This window comes from Carettochelys insculpta, chromosome 5 (genome assembly GCF_033958435.1).
Source record: "Carettochelys insculpta isolate YL-2023 chromosome 5, ASM3395843v1, whole genome shotgun sequence".
NCBI lineage: Eukaryota > Metazoa > Chordata > Testudines > Carettochelyidae > Carettochelys > Carettochelys insculpta.
Genome location: NC_134141.1, coordinates 86606924 through 86623392, shown reverse-complemented (window position 1 = coordinate 86623392; position 16469 = coordinate 86606924). Strand labels below are relative to the sequence as shown.

Here is a 16469-nt window from a genome sequence, read left to right as displayed (position 1 = left end):
TGAAACTGGATTGCTTCAAATTAAAAAAAAACAAAAACATTGCTTCCTTTATATTATTGCAACATTTTCTCCCGTCTCCAGGATGCTTACAGCAGTCAGTGTTTGGTGTTATTTAAAAACTCCTGTGGTCACCCCGAACACTAAATATAAAAACAACCAGAGGGTAGGTTTTCTGAATTTGAATCCTCCCTTTCATTCTATGGTTGTGCTGCTTTAAACAGATTAGCTGAGGAAAAATTTGCTGGGAGGCATGAGTGAAGAGAGGTGTAAATGCCTACCCTAAAAATTGCGTGTCTGGGCCCAAATTATTTTGTAGGAAGGCTAATGGGTGTCAATGCTAGAACACTGCTGAGACCCAATAACGTATGGGCCTACAAAGGTCGCCAGAGAAAGTATCCAGGCCAGAATTCAAACAGTGTGTGCAGGCAAAGCTACTATTTTCTAAATATCAGAGGGGTAGCCGTGTTAGTCTGGATCTGTAGAGCAACGAAGGGTCCTGTGGCACCTTATAGACTAACAGAAAAGTTTAGAGCATGAGCTTTCGTGAGTTAACTCACGAAAGCTCATGCTCTAAACTTTTCTGTTAGTCTATAAGGTGCCACAGGACCCTTCATTGATCTATTTTCTAAATGGCTCTCAGGTGAACAGGCAGAGAAAACCAGGGCCACACAGATGTTCTGTTCCAGGGCGTTGGCTTAGAAAGAGGGATCCAAACAGAAGATAAAATGGCGAGAGAGAATTTCTACATATCTCTTTGTTGTAAATACAACCACATATTCTTCTGCAAAGAAATGACCAAACCTTGAGTTTACAGCATACGGCGACGCATTTTTTTACCTTTGTGATGGGTGCTTCTATTGTCATTGAGTGGATTCTTGCCATTGATGAATACCGACGATTCTGTAAACTTGGTGCTGCCATCGTACAAAGTATACAGGGTTAGAGTCTGACACTGCTCATAGCATAGAACACGCATTTAAATGACAGCACCCTATGAGTTACTGCCACATGGAGGCTGTCTTTGGGAATGACATAACCAAATGTGCCCTTAGCTCACTAGGTGGTTCGAAGTTGCTTAATCCCCTTCCATAGTAGCACTGCCACTGCAGCTGATTCAGTTGAGTATACTGGTGTCTATTATTAGGGACTTACCTACATAGAAATATTCAGGAAAGTTAATCTGAATTAAATCAAAGGTGTAATTTTAAAGGGATCAGTTAAACCACATTAAATCCCTGTGTGGACACTTGCCTTCAGAATTAAAATAACCTTAGCTCAGTTGAGCTCTTCTTCCAACTCTCTTTCAATTTCACACCCCAAACTCTGCCTGACTGCAACCTGGCTTTTAGATCTCTACTAAGATTGTCTGGGAGTGTGTGCAAATGAGCCAAAATGGAGAAAGAAGCCTCTAGCATTACCCTCCTTGCATAGCATCACAGGGGCCAGCCACAAATGGGATAACGAGTGAGTCTAGCCAGTAGTAGGACAGGGTTCTGAGGGCTGAAGACCCCTCCCCCTCCTACAGTTGCTAGTGAAACTGAACAAGCATAGGAGGATCACAAGCTGCACTCTTTGAAAGGATGCAGAGTTGGCACTCCCTCAGGCATTCTGCATTACGCAAAGTTGGCACTCCACGTGTTCTTCCAGAACCATTCTGCTCCTGCTCCAACACAGCCACACTTCACCTTCCTGCAAGCTGTACATGATCATGCTGCAGATAGCGTCTACTGTTGTTTTGGAAGCACATTGCAATCAACATAAATGGATCACATACACTTTGGAAGAATTGTCAAAGGTCACTTAGGTCTCAGGAGCTGAGAAGAATGCTACTGCTCTCCAGTGCATCTCTCCTCTCTCTGTTTAACTCCATTTTTTTGATTGCTCAGGTCACTTGCTTTCTGTATTTCTAACTGTATTCTTTTTGGATTTCTATTTTCTGATGAAGCGGCTCTTTGCCCATGAAAGCTTATGCTCCAAAATATCTGTTAGTCTATAAGGCGCCGCAGGATCATGTTATTTTCTTACCGTCACTGCTTCGAGATGTTATCGATTTGACATCAATTGATTCTTTCCTCTTGTTCTTGCATCTGAAGGAGTGGGATTCTAGAAATATTAAATGAAAACTTTAAAATGACAATAAAAATACACTGCCCTTCTACTGCCCCTGCCATCTCAAAATCCCAAAGCTTGCTATCTTCAGGGTCACCTGTGAGGTAGGAAGATATTGCTAGTTCCATTTAATCAATAAAACAGAGGCAGAGACAGATTAAGGCCAGATTTAAAAATATACTGAAGCACCTAAAGATGCAGAGAGGTGCCTAGTGAGATTTTCAAAATTGCCCGGAGGCTAGGTCATTTTATAATGCCCAAATTTCCTGTACAGGAAGGTAACAAGGGTTTTATTTTATTCCATACAGCAGTGAGAGTTTGAAAGCCATTCTTCTGAGTTTATTGAGCTTCACTAACGGGTCAAGATCGCTGCTTGATACTGGTTGTGACTATTGCTACTGAATGAGTTGCACACCTATAAACAGTGCCTGCAGCTACGCCATCATCCCTTCTCCTCACCTGTTAGAAGACTGATGAACAATATCTTGTCTTATTTTGTCCTGCATGCGCTTATGCAAGTGCTTATCTTTAAGCATCTGAGTAATGACTTCAGCAGGACTACACACGTGTTCAGGCATGTATACAACAACCTTGGGGCCTTACACTGAAGGCTCAACTACTAACTACATTCATTCAGTGCCGAGTACAAAGGGGTCCTGACCTGGCTGAAGCCTTCACATTCTAACAAAATATGCCTAATTACTCATAAATAATGGTAACATTCATCCCTGGGGGACAGCAAGAGCAACTAGCAAACTCGAAGGCATTGAGACTGCTTAGCTAGTGATGTATTTGGCCCTGTGCTGTATTCTGACCAAAATGTATATAATCCAACAATCAGAGGGAGAGGGGCAATTCTGAGACTGAATGGCTACAGAAACCCCACACTTAAACAAAACAAAACAAAAACCCCACAGAAGAATGTGCCACTCGATGCTGAGCGCCCACTGAACTGAAGTTCCTGCTAATAGGTTAATAATTTATTTTAAGGTTTCATAAATATTGAACAGGAATAGCACTAAGGTCCAGGTATGTGGCAAAAACGTAACTTGTTGGCACATAACCATGAATATCCTAAAGCAAGAAATAAGCAGCAGCATAAAGTAAAGTCACTGTCAAGAGGTGGGTGAGTCTGAAGCACTAGTCTTGCGTTTCAGGAGAATGAAGTAGGCACTCACATGAGAAGAGCACGATGACCATTGTTGAGACGACAAGAACGTCAGCAGAGACTACTGTGTGATGAAGCCATGGAGTGGAATAACTAATGATCTAACAGATCAAGAATGAGATGCAGTGGTAATTTTGGTGGTGGAGACTGCACAGCATTAGCTTTTAACTATCAGCGTGTGCCTTCACTTGCCGGTAGATTGGCATACTAAATCAGTGGGAGAGGCACGTACTCTACCTTCTTGCAAAGCGTAAGGGAAGTCAATGGGAGATACTCCCCTGTTGACACAGCACAATGTAGCCACCACAGTAAATGGCTCTAACAATGTAGATTTCAGCTACGTTATTCATATAACTGGAGTTATGTAAATTAGATTGATTTACTGTAGTAGTGAAGACCAGCCCCCAATGTCTTGTTCTTATGAGTAGATACAGGATGTAAGGATGATTTTACACAAAAGGCAACAACTTTAATTAAAAATTTCCATTGAGCAAGACATGAAGATTTGTTTATGACTTGGTGACTAGAATGTCTCTTGTTGTCAATGCATTTTCAATGAATCACGGCTACATCAAGATTTTCTATTTCCATTGCACACCAGTGTCACTAACATGACTTCATGCAGTGTGCCCTCCTGAGCTCACTGAGCTTTGTGTTGCATTGAGAGGACAGAATTGAAATGTATCACAGAAGCTGTAAAATATACTAGCAAATGGTAACACTGACTATTTGAGCAACACGCAGTTTGAATCACAGGTTTTCCCATGTTTACCCCCTTCCCAGATGCTATAGTCAGTAACGGAGAAATGGAAACAAAGGATGATATTTATTACAAGTGTCACAACCCCTCCCACCCATGCTTTAGGAAAATTGGCTTATGAATATCAAAATGCATAATTTGAAGATGCTTTATGCAAAGCAGGTCATGTAACAATTTTTAAAGTTACAACATGCTGACTCTGCATATTCTATTTTTGTGTCATTGTTCTTGTACATGAAGTTACAAATAAGATGTGTGAATCTGGTTTTAATTCTAAATGTGCTTATGAGGGCCATTAGTGATACTTTGGGAAACTACAAAAGCAACAAGGGGTCCTGTGGCACCTTATAGACTAACAGAAATGTATGAGCATAAGCTTTCGTGGGCAAAGACCCATTTCGTCAGAGACCCACTTTGCCCACGAAAGCTTTTGCTCATACATTTCTGTTAGTCTATATGGTGCCACAGGACCCCTCGTTGCTTTTGCAGATCCAGACTAATACGGCTACCCCTCTGATATTTGAGAAACTAATGGCTCAGCTCTCAAACCAATGATCCATGAATGGTTTTATTTTTCCTGTAAGCCCCAAACTGTGGTTGGTCCCAGAAAGACACGTGACCGTGTCACTGGGTACTGGAATCCATCCTGAATCTAGTATTTTCCATGGAAATGGGGAGACTGAACAAATTAATACATTAAATTACATTACATTAATACAAATTAAAACAAATAAGACTTTTGTTTATTACCAAGACCAATGTAAATAATTGTTACTGGAGGTGAAGGAGTAACCACAGTGCATATCAGTAGTTCCCAGCCTTTTCCATAACAACACACCTCAATGATATAAACAATTCCACGGCATGCCCACTTTTTACTCATGGGGGGAGGAGAGAGGAGGCATCAGCATTTAAACCATATCCCATCTCCAAACAGCTCCTGCCACCCCCACTTGTCACAGCAGGAAGCGGGGCTGGGCTCCCCGCCAGCATGTTCGGGCCAGAAAGCAGCATTTCAACAGCCTGCTGGTGCGACCAGGCTCCTGCGGGGATGGCACTTCCCCTCTCAGCAGCTCTGCAAAGACCCGCCGTGTTGAGAAATTGACAAACCCCACACCAGCTGGAACTCAGGCAGCCTTCTGCTTGAGCCCCGGCTAGCACAGGGTCATCAATCCCGCCCCCTTCCCACAATTGTGGCTCTGCAAAGAGAAGTGGTGAGCGAAAATTGACACAATCTCATGACACACTTGGACAGTTCTCAGTGTATCGTGACACACCAGTTGAAAGCCAATGGTGCATCTATCTTTCATTGTTAAAGGAAGCAAGCATCTTTTACACGGGGTAAATTGGATTTATTTGGGGTTTGGCCGCTTTTGTGGGAGTGGCTTCCTGGGTACTGTCTGTGGTCTTATAGCTGAATCCTCCCAGAGCTGAGCTGGTTCAGTGTCTGTGCAGCTCTGCAGTGGGGCAGTAACCCCAACTCTGTGCCTTGGCTGAAGGAGGTCAGAGTTTCTGGCTCAGCAGGACAAGGTGGTGTGGAGGCAGGCATCGGTGGCTTGATCAGCATACCGTTTGACAGTCCCTAGGGGACATCTGTGATCCAGTCCGCCATAAGAAGAACAGTGTTAGGAACAAACAGTGTCACAAAACAACATAGATCGTTTCTAGTGGCAGTGATCGTAATGGGAACCGGAAATTGCACTCATTTTTACTACTCCTACTATTACTATCTTACACCATAAAGATCTCAATAGTTTGACAAATATTAATAGACATCCTTTAAAAGTAGGTAATGGGGATCACTTTAACCACTACTGGAAAACAGTGACCCTAGTCTAAATGAAACACAGGAGCTGTTTAAACACTGCATAGCAATATTACACCATGCTTTGGGCAGGAAAGCACTTAAATACTACACCCAAAAACTCGGGTCTTCGGGTAAGAACATAAAGAAAGCTGTATCTGTGTAAAATAGCAGATCATTAGATCAATAAACTAATAAAGCCCTAAAACAAATCTTGTGCCCCTTCCTTCTCAAATAAAATACTTTTATTCCCTAAAAGTGCATGTCCTCTGAAAAAGCAAATATCTTAGCTTTACTTCCTCCTCCCTCATCCCCTGGACACTAATCAACTAACCAACTTTTCTAACAAACTTTTGCCTAAGAATTTTAACATGACAACTTTCTGTAAGTATCAGAGAGGTAGCCGTGTTAGTCTGTAGCTTTGAGAACAACAAGAAGTCCTGTGGCACCTTATAGAATAACAGATATTTTGGAGCATAAGCTTGACTCATGCATCTGATGAAGTGGGTCTTTGCCCATGAAAGCTTATGCTCCAAAATATCTTAATATATAAGGTGCCACAGGACTTCTTGTTGTTGACTTTCTGTAAGGAGACTATATGTACAGAATAAGAATCAAAGAACTGGAAGAGATCTCACAAGGTCTTCTAGCTCTGTCCTCGGAACTCATGGCAGGACTTGGTCTTATCTCTAGACCATCCCTGATCAATGTTTGTCTGACCTGCTCTTAAAAGCCTCCAACAACAGAGATGCAACAACTTTCCTAGGCAATTTTCTAGCGCTAGACCACTCTGACACTAGGACATTTTTCTTAATGTCCAAATGAAACCACTCTTGCTGCAATTTAAGCCCAATGCTCCTGGTCCTGTTCTCAGATGTGAAGAAAAAACAATTTTTCTCCCTTCTCCTTGTAACATCCTTTTATGTAGCTTACTTATACAAATAACTACAGACTGAATGTATCTTAAATTTCATTCACTATTAAATTTTTAGCTGTCCCTAAATGATGTAAAGGAAAGTTGAAAAGTAGTTAAAATGAATATAATTTGTCTTTTAACCAAACCACATGACATGGAGTAGGACAGGGTTTTTCAACCAGGGGTATGTGTATCCTTGGGAGGTACACTGAGGTCTTCCAGATGGTACATCAACTCATCTAGATATTTGCCTAGTTTTACAATAGGCTACGTAAAAACACTAGTAGAGTCAGTACAGTCTACAAGTTCATTCAGACAATGACTTGTTTCTACTGCTTCATATGCCTTACGCTGAAATGTAAGTACAATATTTCAATTCCAAATCATTTATTTGACAGTCAGCAAGTTTTCAGTAGAAGTCTTCTGTGATATTTTTGCATGTTTTTGTAAGTAAGTAGTTTTTAAGTGAGGGATAAGTTGGTGATATGCAAAACAAATCTGACTCCTGAAAGGGGTACAGTCATCTGGAAAGTTTGAATGGCACTTGTTTAAAGACCTCAGATTACCTTAGGATCATGTTTCTCAACTGGTGGTCTGTGTACCCTTAGGAGTATGGTGATAGAAGTCTGGCGGTACTTGTTTCTTGTTTTGTGTTTTAAAAAAAAAAAAAAAAGACTACTTTATAACCAATGGGTGAGAAACACTGGGGTAGGAAACCTAAGAAATGGAAAAAGAACCAATGCTGAACTGGGAATCTGAAAGCAGGAATTTCCAGTCCCGTTTTCAACACCATCTCATTCTCAATACCGGAAACATACCAGAACTGACTCTTTAGAGCAGAGTCAGCCATACGTAGACAAGTATTAGTGACAGTTGCTTTTCTTTCAATCGTTTGAGTGTCCTAACTTGGAAGGCATTAGGCCAAATCCTCCACTGGCATACATCAGTATAGCCCCTTCAGGCCCGGCAGTGGATCTATGCCAATTTATACCACCTGAAGATCTGCCCCACTATTAAATACAAATACAACCCTGGCATTTTTGCTCTGAGCTCTGGCTACATGCTCTGTGCCATGAAATAAAGGACAATATAAAAGTGGGGACTGTTACAAGTTGTTCATAAGTGATGCACATTGTTTAGCAGTGCATTGCTGGTTGGCCTCCATCAGTCATGGTCCAGCTCCCCGATGGTGTGATACCACTGGCCTGGACGGAGCTAAATGGATTTACACCAGTGAAGAATCCGGCCTCTCTTTTTTATTTATTTATTTTTTTGGGGGGGGGGGGGCGGGGCGGAAAGAAGTGTATGCAGATAAATGAGCGTATTCTAACCTGCCTGTGAATTGTCCCCTGCATACTTCTCATCACGATGAATCTTGTAGACCTGAAGTTGTACCAAAAGTAAAATATATAAAAAAGAAAACATTGACAGAGGGGTTAATATTCAAAATGACCCTTAAGCATTGTCCATTCAATTATTTGCAAAATAATTAGACGTATATATAATTGCATAGTTAAAAAGAACAAGCAACAATGTCAAAGACAACAAGCACATGGCACAGGAAATTTTACATACTGTTATGCTTTAATGTATTATGAGTGCCTTTCTGCTTAAAGCCTGTGACTGTGAAATTGACACATTTTTAATTGAGTTTTAAATACTATTCCTAAGCCACTTAACTTGAAATACTGACTTCTGACTTACCACCCCCACAAAAAAACATGCAAAACCTGGCACGTTTTACCTTCTCTACAATGATTTAAAAGTCTGCTTTTCTGGTACTACATAAACCAATTTTACTAGTACACTTTCAAGGGCCACTGATGCCCCCAGCCTTGTGAAAAATCCCCTGGGTAAGGAAGTTGTCTAATTCTGATGAATTTTGTTGCATTTTCTTGGATAATGTTTTACTATCCCCATTGATCATAAAAGAGTACTACTAAGATCTTTCTCAGTACTGGTATGCACCAGGTTGCTCCACTCTCTGTATTTAAATATTTCTCTTTTCTTGGGCAAGGTATCATCTCTCCCTTACTAAGTTTTCACAAACTCCAGACTTTTCTGAGAACTTCTAGGACCTTTATAGGCTCCTCTGAGTTGTGAGGCCAAAACTGTCCCTTTTACACGCTCAGAGACGGCGGATGGTGAGGGGGAGGGGGAGGGAGAGTAGAACTGACAATTCCTGTGCCTTATGCCTACAGACAGTACTGCAAGGGCATGATATAGCTTACCCCACTACAAGTATAGCATGTGCAGTCACCAGCCTGCCACAAGGACTGCCACATTGCCCCGTGCCAGCAACCCATAAACAGGGACTACGTACACAGTAAGGTATGACGCTCTGTGGCTGCTGGCGACAGCACTGGGCCCCAAACAAGGGATAGCGCCATCTTAATTGTTCATACTGAAAAAAAGACATGGGGCAATAGAGAGGAGGGGGAGGCAGAAGAGCAACAAGGAACCAACTATTTCATAGTGCTTATTCAGAATGCATAATGTCAGCCTAGCCCTGATAGCCTTTGACCAAAGAACACATTGCTGGGTTATACCTTTGGTACTGCTTAAAGCAATATGCCATGGGGAAGTGTAGGGTGAAATGAGGCCAGCCAGTGTTCTCCGTGAAAGCATGCAAGGTATTTAAAGATTGTATCCTAGTTTTTTTTTTTATTACAATTTCTGCTTTAAAAAGAACAGGCTTATTTTTGGTGTCTTTGTTTTCACTCCTCCCAGCCCTCTGGTAGAGCGTTCACAAACGCAGGTGCTATGGGACCAAACTGCAAGTTCCTTGGGGAATAGTTTGAACCTTTGGGGAATAAAGACAAAAGTGAGCATTGTGATAATATATGCTGTTCACCAGTATACCACAGGCCATAGGACTTTAGTTCATTGATTCCTATTTGAACCGGAGTATACTTTTCAGAAAGAAAACATCCAGTCTTGATTTTAAAATTTCTAGAAATGGAGATTCCACCACAACCCTGGGTTAATTCTTCCATTGATTAGTTATCCTCACTGATTAAAATTTGCACCTTATTTCTAGTGTGAATTTGTCCAACTTTAACTGCCAGCCATGGGATTTTGTTCTACCTTCGCATGCTAGGTAGAAGGCTCTTCAATTATAAAATGCTTATACATTGTGATCAAATCACCCCTTAACTATCTCTTCTCTCTTCACAAATGAGGTGGAAGACATCAATGGTCACCCTGTTCAAACAGGAAACCTCTATCCACTGTTCTTCCCAGAGCCTCAGTAAAATACACATTCCCCATTCCCTTAGCTGTTGCTTCCCCTGCAGGCAGGAACTCCACCTCCCCCGCTTACCATGGTCCGAAAGAACAAGGGAGATTACACCTTTAATATTGACCTAATTTGTTGTTAAGAGAAGTTGCAGATGTGCGGACATGGGATTGGAAACGACAAGGCCCCAATCTAACAAAGCAAGTATTGAGTTTGTGCTTCTTTTTAAGCACAAGTAATGAATTCCCATTCACAGATTTTTACTATACCATTTCTGGAGCACACTAGCCACAATATTCTGAAAATATATTTATTATTCAAGTCAACTAGAGACACTCAACTGGCCAAATAGCTACATGCAACTACCATGTTGGACACCACAGCACAGACTTTAGTATAATGTTGTACCTAGAAGTACAGTCTTCTGTTCACAAATTCTTTGTATATTTTTCTGTGTGAGAAGTCTGGTGTGCAAATATACACTCTAGATATTACAACGCAGAAACATATCTATAATGACATCTCTGATGAAGTGTAACAAGTTACTAAAGAGAAATTTAATTTATATTCATGTTTTAAAAAGATGGACAATGCCTGAGGATTTAAGGAGGGGTGAGAGAGCATGGGTATGTGTCTGCATGTGAAGTCTGAAGTATTAAATGCAAGGAATTTTAGGGTACAGTTACACTTGCAGCAGGAGTGTGGCCCTTTGAAAGCCTCAATCTCAGCTGGCAAAGGGTTTGCTATCATGTAACAGCAACTCCTAACAGCCTGATAAACTCAATACAGCTAACATATGGCTTTTAGAGCATCGATCTTTAAAAAGAGTGTTGTGTAAGGCCTTAAACAAAAACCAGGAACATGCTGGACAATAATACTGAGTGCTGTTTGTAGGGATGATATTTAAGGAGAAGCTGTGCATGTGCGCTGAGAATATACCCTGAGCACCTGTATCAAGGTGTGAGGCACCAGCAGAGACAGGCTCTCATCAGACCTGAAGTATTTGTCCATTCAGTGAATTGACGTGTATGTTAAGCATGTATTATTTCACAGTGGCTCTGGGGTTGCCAGGTGTCTAGTTTTCAACTGACAAACTTCAGCTCTGTCAAACAAGCACTTAACCCTTGTGAGTAAATAAACTTTATTAAGTAGGAAAGATAAGCACTGACCCCGTAGACCTAGGATTGTGCTTTATGTTGCATCTGTAACCAATTCTGTTTCCACTTATTCTCCTTATTTGCTATCTCTTACAACTTAACCTCTGATAACAAACTCATGATTGTTTCACTATATTTCAGAGCTATGATGGTATAAAGGACTTCATCCTGAGTGGGACCCCCCGAAGCTGTGTGTGTACTGTTGCTTCAGAAATTACTACATAAGCTGTTCTAGGTGTCTAGTGACAGGGATTGCATACAGCAGGGACCACTCTGAGGACTTGGTGGCTGGCATGTGCCTACCACTAGTCTGCACAGAGAGGGCAAGGTCTGTAGAGACATGGAAGTCAGTGTGTGTGTGATCAGAAGCTGGTGGCTGCAAGTTGCTGAGCCACAGCTGAGACAGACAAGACTGCTTCTAATGCAGGGTAGGTGGTTGAGAGGTACCTCACAACCTAGGTTCCCCGGGAATGTGATAAGGTGTAAATTCCAGCAAGAGGAGAGAGACCTGCACTAGCTCTGAGCTAGTGTGCACAGAACAGAGCATAACTGCAGTGAGTGACGCCAGCTGTGGGCGGGGGGGGGGGGGGGGGGCTCACCTTCTTAAGTAGGCACCCATCCAAGATGCTACGCAAAACACTGTCCTTGTAATAATGTGCCAAAACGCTGTGGCCCATTTATTCCACAATTAAAGGCCTTTGTTTCATCTGTGCGCTCTCAGCAATAAAAAAGCATTTGCTGTCAAGACCATTTGTACATACAGACTTATGACAACTTCCACGGAGTTCCTCCAGACTGGAACTGACATCAGAATCCAGCCCAGTCAATTTCTGGTCTTGCTTTTAGGAATGAGTTGCCCTTTGTGACCATGGTTGGAATACAGAAATTGAACAAACACTCCCAGAGTGCAGCGCTTTAGTTTTAGCTTTTGGTGTTGGGACCTGAGTTTTATTAAGATATCCATGATCTGCCCCAGTCTGGTCATTAATGTGCTATTATGTAGCTCAGCCAGTAAAAAGAATGCAAGTTAATCTACGGATCTCATCATCAAGCAAAAAAAAAAAAAAATCGACTAACGTGAGGCTGACTGGTGGGGAGCAGAGCACTAAAAGATGAGTGGAGATCCCCAGAGCCATGCTGTCTGAACAAAAGCTCTCCTAGTATCTTCTGTCAAGCCTGAAAGCTAACTCAACATGGCCCTTACCAGAAGTCATATTTGGTGCCGTATATCTTGGGTTTAGAAACAGTGTGTGACAACATGCCCTCTCTCTAGAGCTAGCTACAATAAACTCTTTCATATCCAGCATTCTATCATCCACAACTCTCAAATAACCAGCATTTTATCCATAAGTAAATTTTAGTTACATTTTCTGTGAGTACAGTACAGTGAAAGTAAATACATATAAATACAGCACATACCATATGGCCGTTTCTACACAGGCCACTTCCTTCAGAAGTGGCATGCTAATACATGGAGCGAAAGATGCTAATGAGGCATGGATGCAAATTCCCCATGCCTCATTAGCATAACGTCACGTTTTGGAGTCCAGAAGACCGTTCTTCCAGACTTCAAAACGCTGTGTAGAAGTGCGGCCGCCGGGGGGGTGGCTTCCGGAAGGAAGTCTTTCTTCCAGAGGCCCCTTTTTCCTGAAAATTTTTGGGAAGAAGGGGCCTCTGGAAGAAGCATGTCCTCCCAGAAGCCCTACCCTCGGCGGCCATGCTTCTACACGGTGTTTTGAAGTCCGGAAGAACGGTCTTCCGGACTCCAAATCATGTGATGTTATGCTAATGAGGTGCAGGGAATTTGCATCTGCGCCTCATTAGCATCTTTCGCTCCCTGTAATAGCATGCCACTTCCGAAGGAAGTGGTCTGTGTAGAAATGGCCTATAAGTTTAGAGTGTACAATACTACTGTTGTTGGTAAATAAAGTACTCTGCATACATTTTGCTTTCTTAATACCTAGTCTGGCTTTTCTTTAATGTTATGCATTGCTATGTGTACAGTAAATCCTCCGTTTAACAGACTAATGGTGGGAGGTCCGTTATTCCCGGAAGTCCGTTAAATGCAAGGGTTTACTGACCCTCGGCTCTCCCAGCTCCATCCCCCCACAACCAAAAATTAAAATAAAATATAAACAACAAAATAAACCCCTTTCCACTCACCAAAGCTGCCACTGGAGGAGCCCCTGGATCCCAGTCTGGCTCAGATCCCGATGTGCATCTGGGACCCGGCTGCCATGCATGGCTGGAGGTGCCCCGCACGGCTGCAGCTGCCTCGCCATCCGTGGCTGGAAGCGCCTTGACACACGCAGCTTGAGGCACTCGCTGCATGAGGCTAAAGGCATCGCGCCATGTGCGGCTTGAGGCATCCGCTCCACTTGGCTAAAGGCACGTTCCCCACGCACGGAGGTGCCCCCTGTGTGCCGCTGGAGGGGCTGCCTCTGGCCCCTGCTGGATGCTCCACATGCTCCTCCCACCTGGGTGCAGTCTGCAGCAGCGGTAATCTCTCCCCACTTTTTTACTGACAGAGGGGAAAGGATTTAGGATTTTACAGACCTCAGCAGACTTTGGGAATAACGGGGGGATGTCCGTTGTTGCTGAAGTCCGCTAAATCGGGGTCTGTAAAAATCAAGGGTTTACTGTACCACTCTGTTATCCTGAATATTTGAATATCCAGCAACCTCCCAGTCCCATGGCTGCCAGATACGAAAGCGTTTGCTGTATCTTGTTTTCCATAATCTCAGCTTTCATTTTAGCAAATAACCCTCCAGATATCATAATTATGAAGACATCTCAAAAATGTGCACCTAGGGTATCCACTGCAAAAATGAGCCCAATTCAAGAACAATAGCACTGAGGAGTCTGCACCCCTCTTCAGTGAGGGTGCTTCACCATTGGAACTACTTAGGGTCAGGGTGGATTCTCCATCACTGGAAATAGTTAAATCGAGATTTTACTAAAAGGTATGCTCTAGTTTAAACAGGACTTAATTCAGGGAAGTCCTGTGGCCTGTATTATACAGGAGGTCAGACCAGATGATCACAATGTCCTTTCTGGCTTTAAAAATCTATCAGTCTCAGCATCTACTCATGGGCCCAGTGAGAATTTAAATGGCAACACTATTAACTGTTTCATTCCTCGTGTGAAAAAGGAGAGGATAGGACCGCAGATCTGCACAGTTTTTTGTGGGTGCCAAATGTGACTGATGTTTGATTCCCCAATCAAAGAGGAGCCAAGCTCAAGTAGCTCAGCAGAGGCCAGGGATATAGTGAAGCTCCCAGGAGAACCAGGAAACACACAATCTGACAGGCAATATCTGCCTAGAGAGATCTTATTTTGTGAACTTGCCTACAGTATTAATCACTAACCAAATAAGCTGTCAATGTAACCCTCGTCAAATGAAATAAGGAAGCAGTGTTGCAGTCCTGAATCCATACAATAGCTTTAAAAACTAGCTCTTGGGGGCATGTCTGGATTTCAATAGGGTGTTAGTTCCAAAACAAAACAGTTTAAAATGTCAATGTTAGGCTTGCCAATGTTAGGCATTACAGTAACACTTAACACATTGGTAAAGAGACACTTTGTGTCAGTGCACCCCATCTACTTCGGGATTGCTGTCTGTGCCCAAAATTCCCAACGTGTACAAGCCATTTGTAAACTATTTCACTCCTGATCAGTTTGACAGGAACGTATCCTAATTCGCTAAACCCACAATCTCAAAACTGCCACCTCGTACTTTCCTGGATGCCAAACCCCCGAAACATCCCACACCAAGCCTTCAGCTTTCGCCTTGACTACTTCTACAACATACATTTCAATAGAAAATCCTGCTGAAAATTAAAAGCACAGGGGCAGATTTAATATCTAACTAAACAACACGGTACACTGTACTAATATTTTTATTTCAATTTAATTTAATAAAAGATTCAATTTTAATTTTTCTGAGACTACAAATGAATTTTCAGTCTGCCATATTAATGCTGAACAAATAAACTGGCACAAAAATCCCAGGTTATGCCTATGCTGGATGTTGCTTTCCCTTTGTTTGAGCCTGTCTTTGCCACCAGAGGGTGCAAATCTGAAATATCTGGATCCACAGAACAAATCGTTTCGCTCAACTATAGCGAAATACTCTGCTTTTTTAAAAAGCCGTTTGAATTTGGGGCCCTACCTAAAGGCACATTCCCAGCCCCAACGAGCCTGCGACGTAAATACAAACTGCTTTTGAAATTTCCTTCAGTATCATTCGGTGCCTAACAGGAGAGGACAGGTTCTTAGTTGTAAAGTTAAAAGACTAGCTCATTAACTACAGTTTTTCAAGAAAAGAATTGACAGTGGGTCAAAGCAAGCTTTATCTAACTTCACTTGAACATAATGGCCTTAACATTTTTTTTTTTTGGAAGGGCCTGTAAGCCTCTGTGGCTTACGCTTTCTTTTAGGCCTTGATCCTCAAACCTCGAGTGCAGACCCTGGCAGCCTTGTAGAGTTCCACTGAAATAACAGATCAAGGGAGACTCTCAGTGGTGTCAGAGTCTGCCCAAGCTAATGAGCTTGAAGGCAGAGACGGCCTTTATTTGCCAATAACTATTAACATATCAGAAATCAAACCGTTGATGATGCCCAGCTCTTCCTATTATATGCTCAATATTTTAGATCCAAGGTTTTATATGTACACTGCTGTATATTTTAACTCACTTGTGTTGACCAAGTCAAGGAAGTGAGAGAGAGAAGAATACACAAAAACAAAAGAACTGCACAGAATTTTGTTGGTGTTCTTTTTAATTTGTCTCCTTTACTGTCACGACTTTTTCTGCTCATTTTTGTGTTAGCAAGATCAGGTGTGTAGCTACTGTCTTCTGGTGAATGGCTAAGACACACAAAAACAACAAGCACAAATGACTTGCAAATTACATGGGACAAGGCATTTGATGTTTTTCATTGGTTTATTAACTAATGAACTTAGAGTTAAATGGAAATATACAGAACATCAGCATTTCTTCCCATTCCCTCAGGTCTTCTCTAAGACTTTTAGGGCTTGCCTCCATTAGCCCCCTCCTTCAAAGGGGGCATATAAATGAGCCCAATCAGAGAATAGCAACGAGGTGCTGCACTGCATGTGCAGCACCTCATTACCATAATTCCTGCCATGTGAACTTCGAAGTTACTGACTGCAAAGCAGTGTAGCTGCGGGCACTTTGAAGGACCTGCACAACTTAGGAGTTCCCTTACTCCCAAAACAAGTGTAGCTGACTAGAAAAGCAGCATTTTTGGAGTAAACATAAAAGTCTTCTCACTTGTTCAAATAAGGCTACACTGT

The 16469-nt window shown here is 42.2% G+C and overlaps 1 protein-coding gene across 2 annotated transcripts in view; it reads right to left on the bottom strand.

Annotated features, from left to right (window-relative positions):
- The window catches only part of PDE8B (phosphodiesterase 8B), a 117892-nt gene that overhangs the window by 18327 nt on the left and 83096 nt on the right, over positions 1 to 16469 (bottom strand). For both annotated transcript variants that reach the window (XM_074994247.1, XM_074994248.1), the window contains exons 11-13: positions 8089 to 8140; positions 2026 to 2103; positions 838 to 914 (exon numbers count right to left, since the gene is read on the bottom strand). In XM_074994247.1, the coding sequence (XP_074850348.1) occupies positions 838 to 914; positions 2026 to 2103; positions 8089 to 8140 (207 nt within the window). The remainder of the gene's footprint in view (positions 1 to 837; positions 915 to 2025; positions 2104 to 8088; positions 8141 to 16469) is intronic.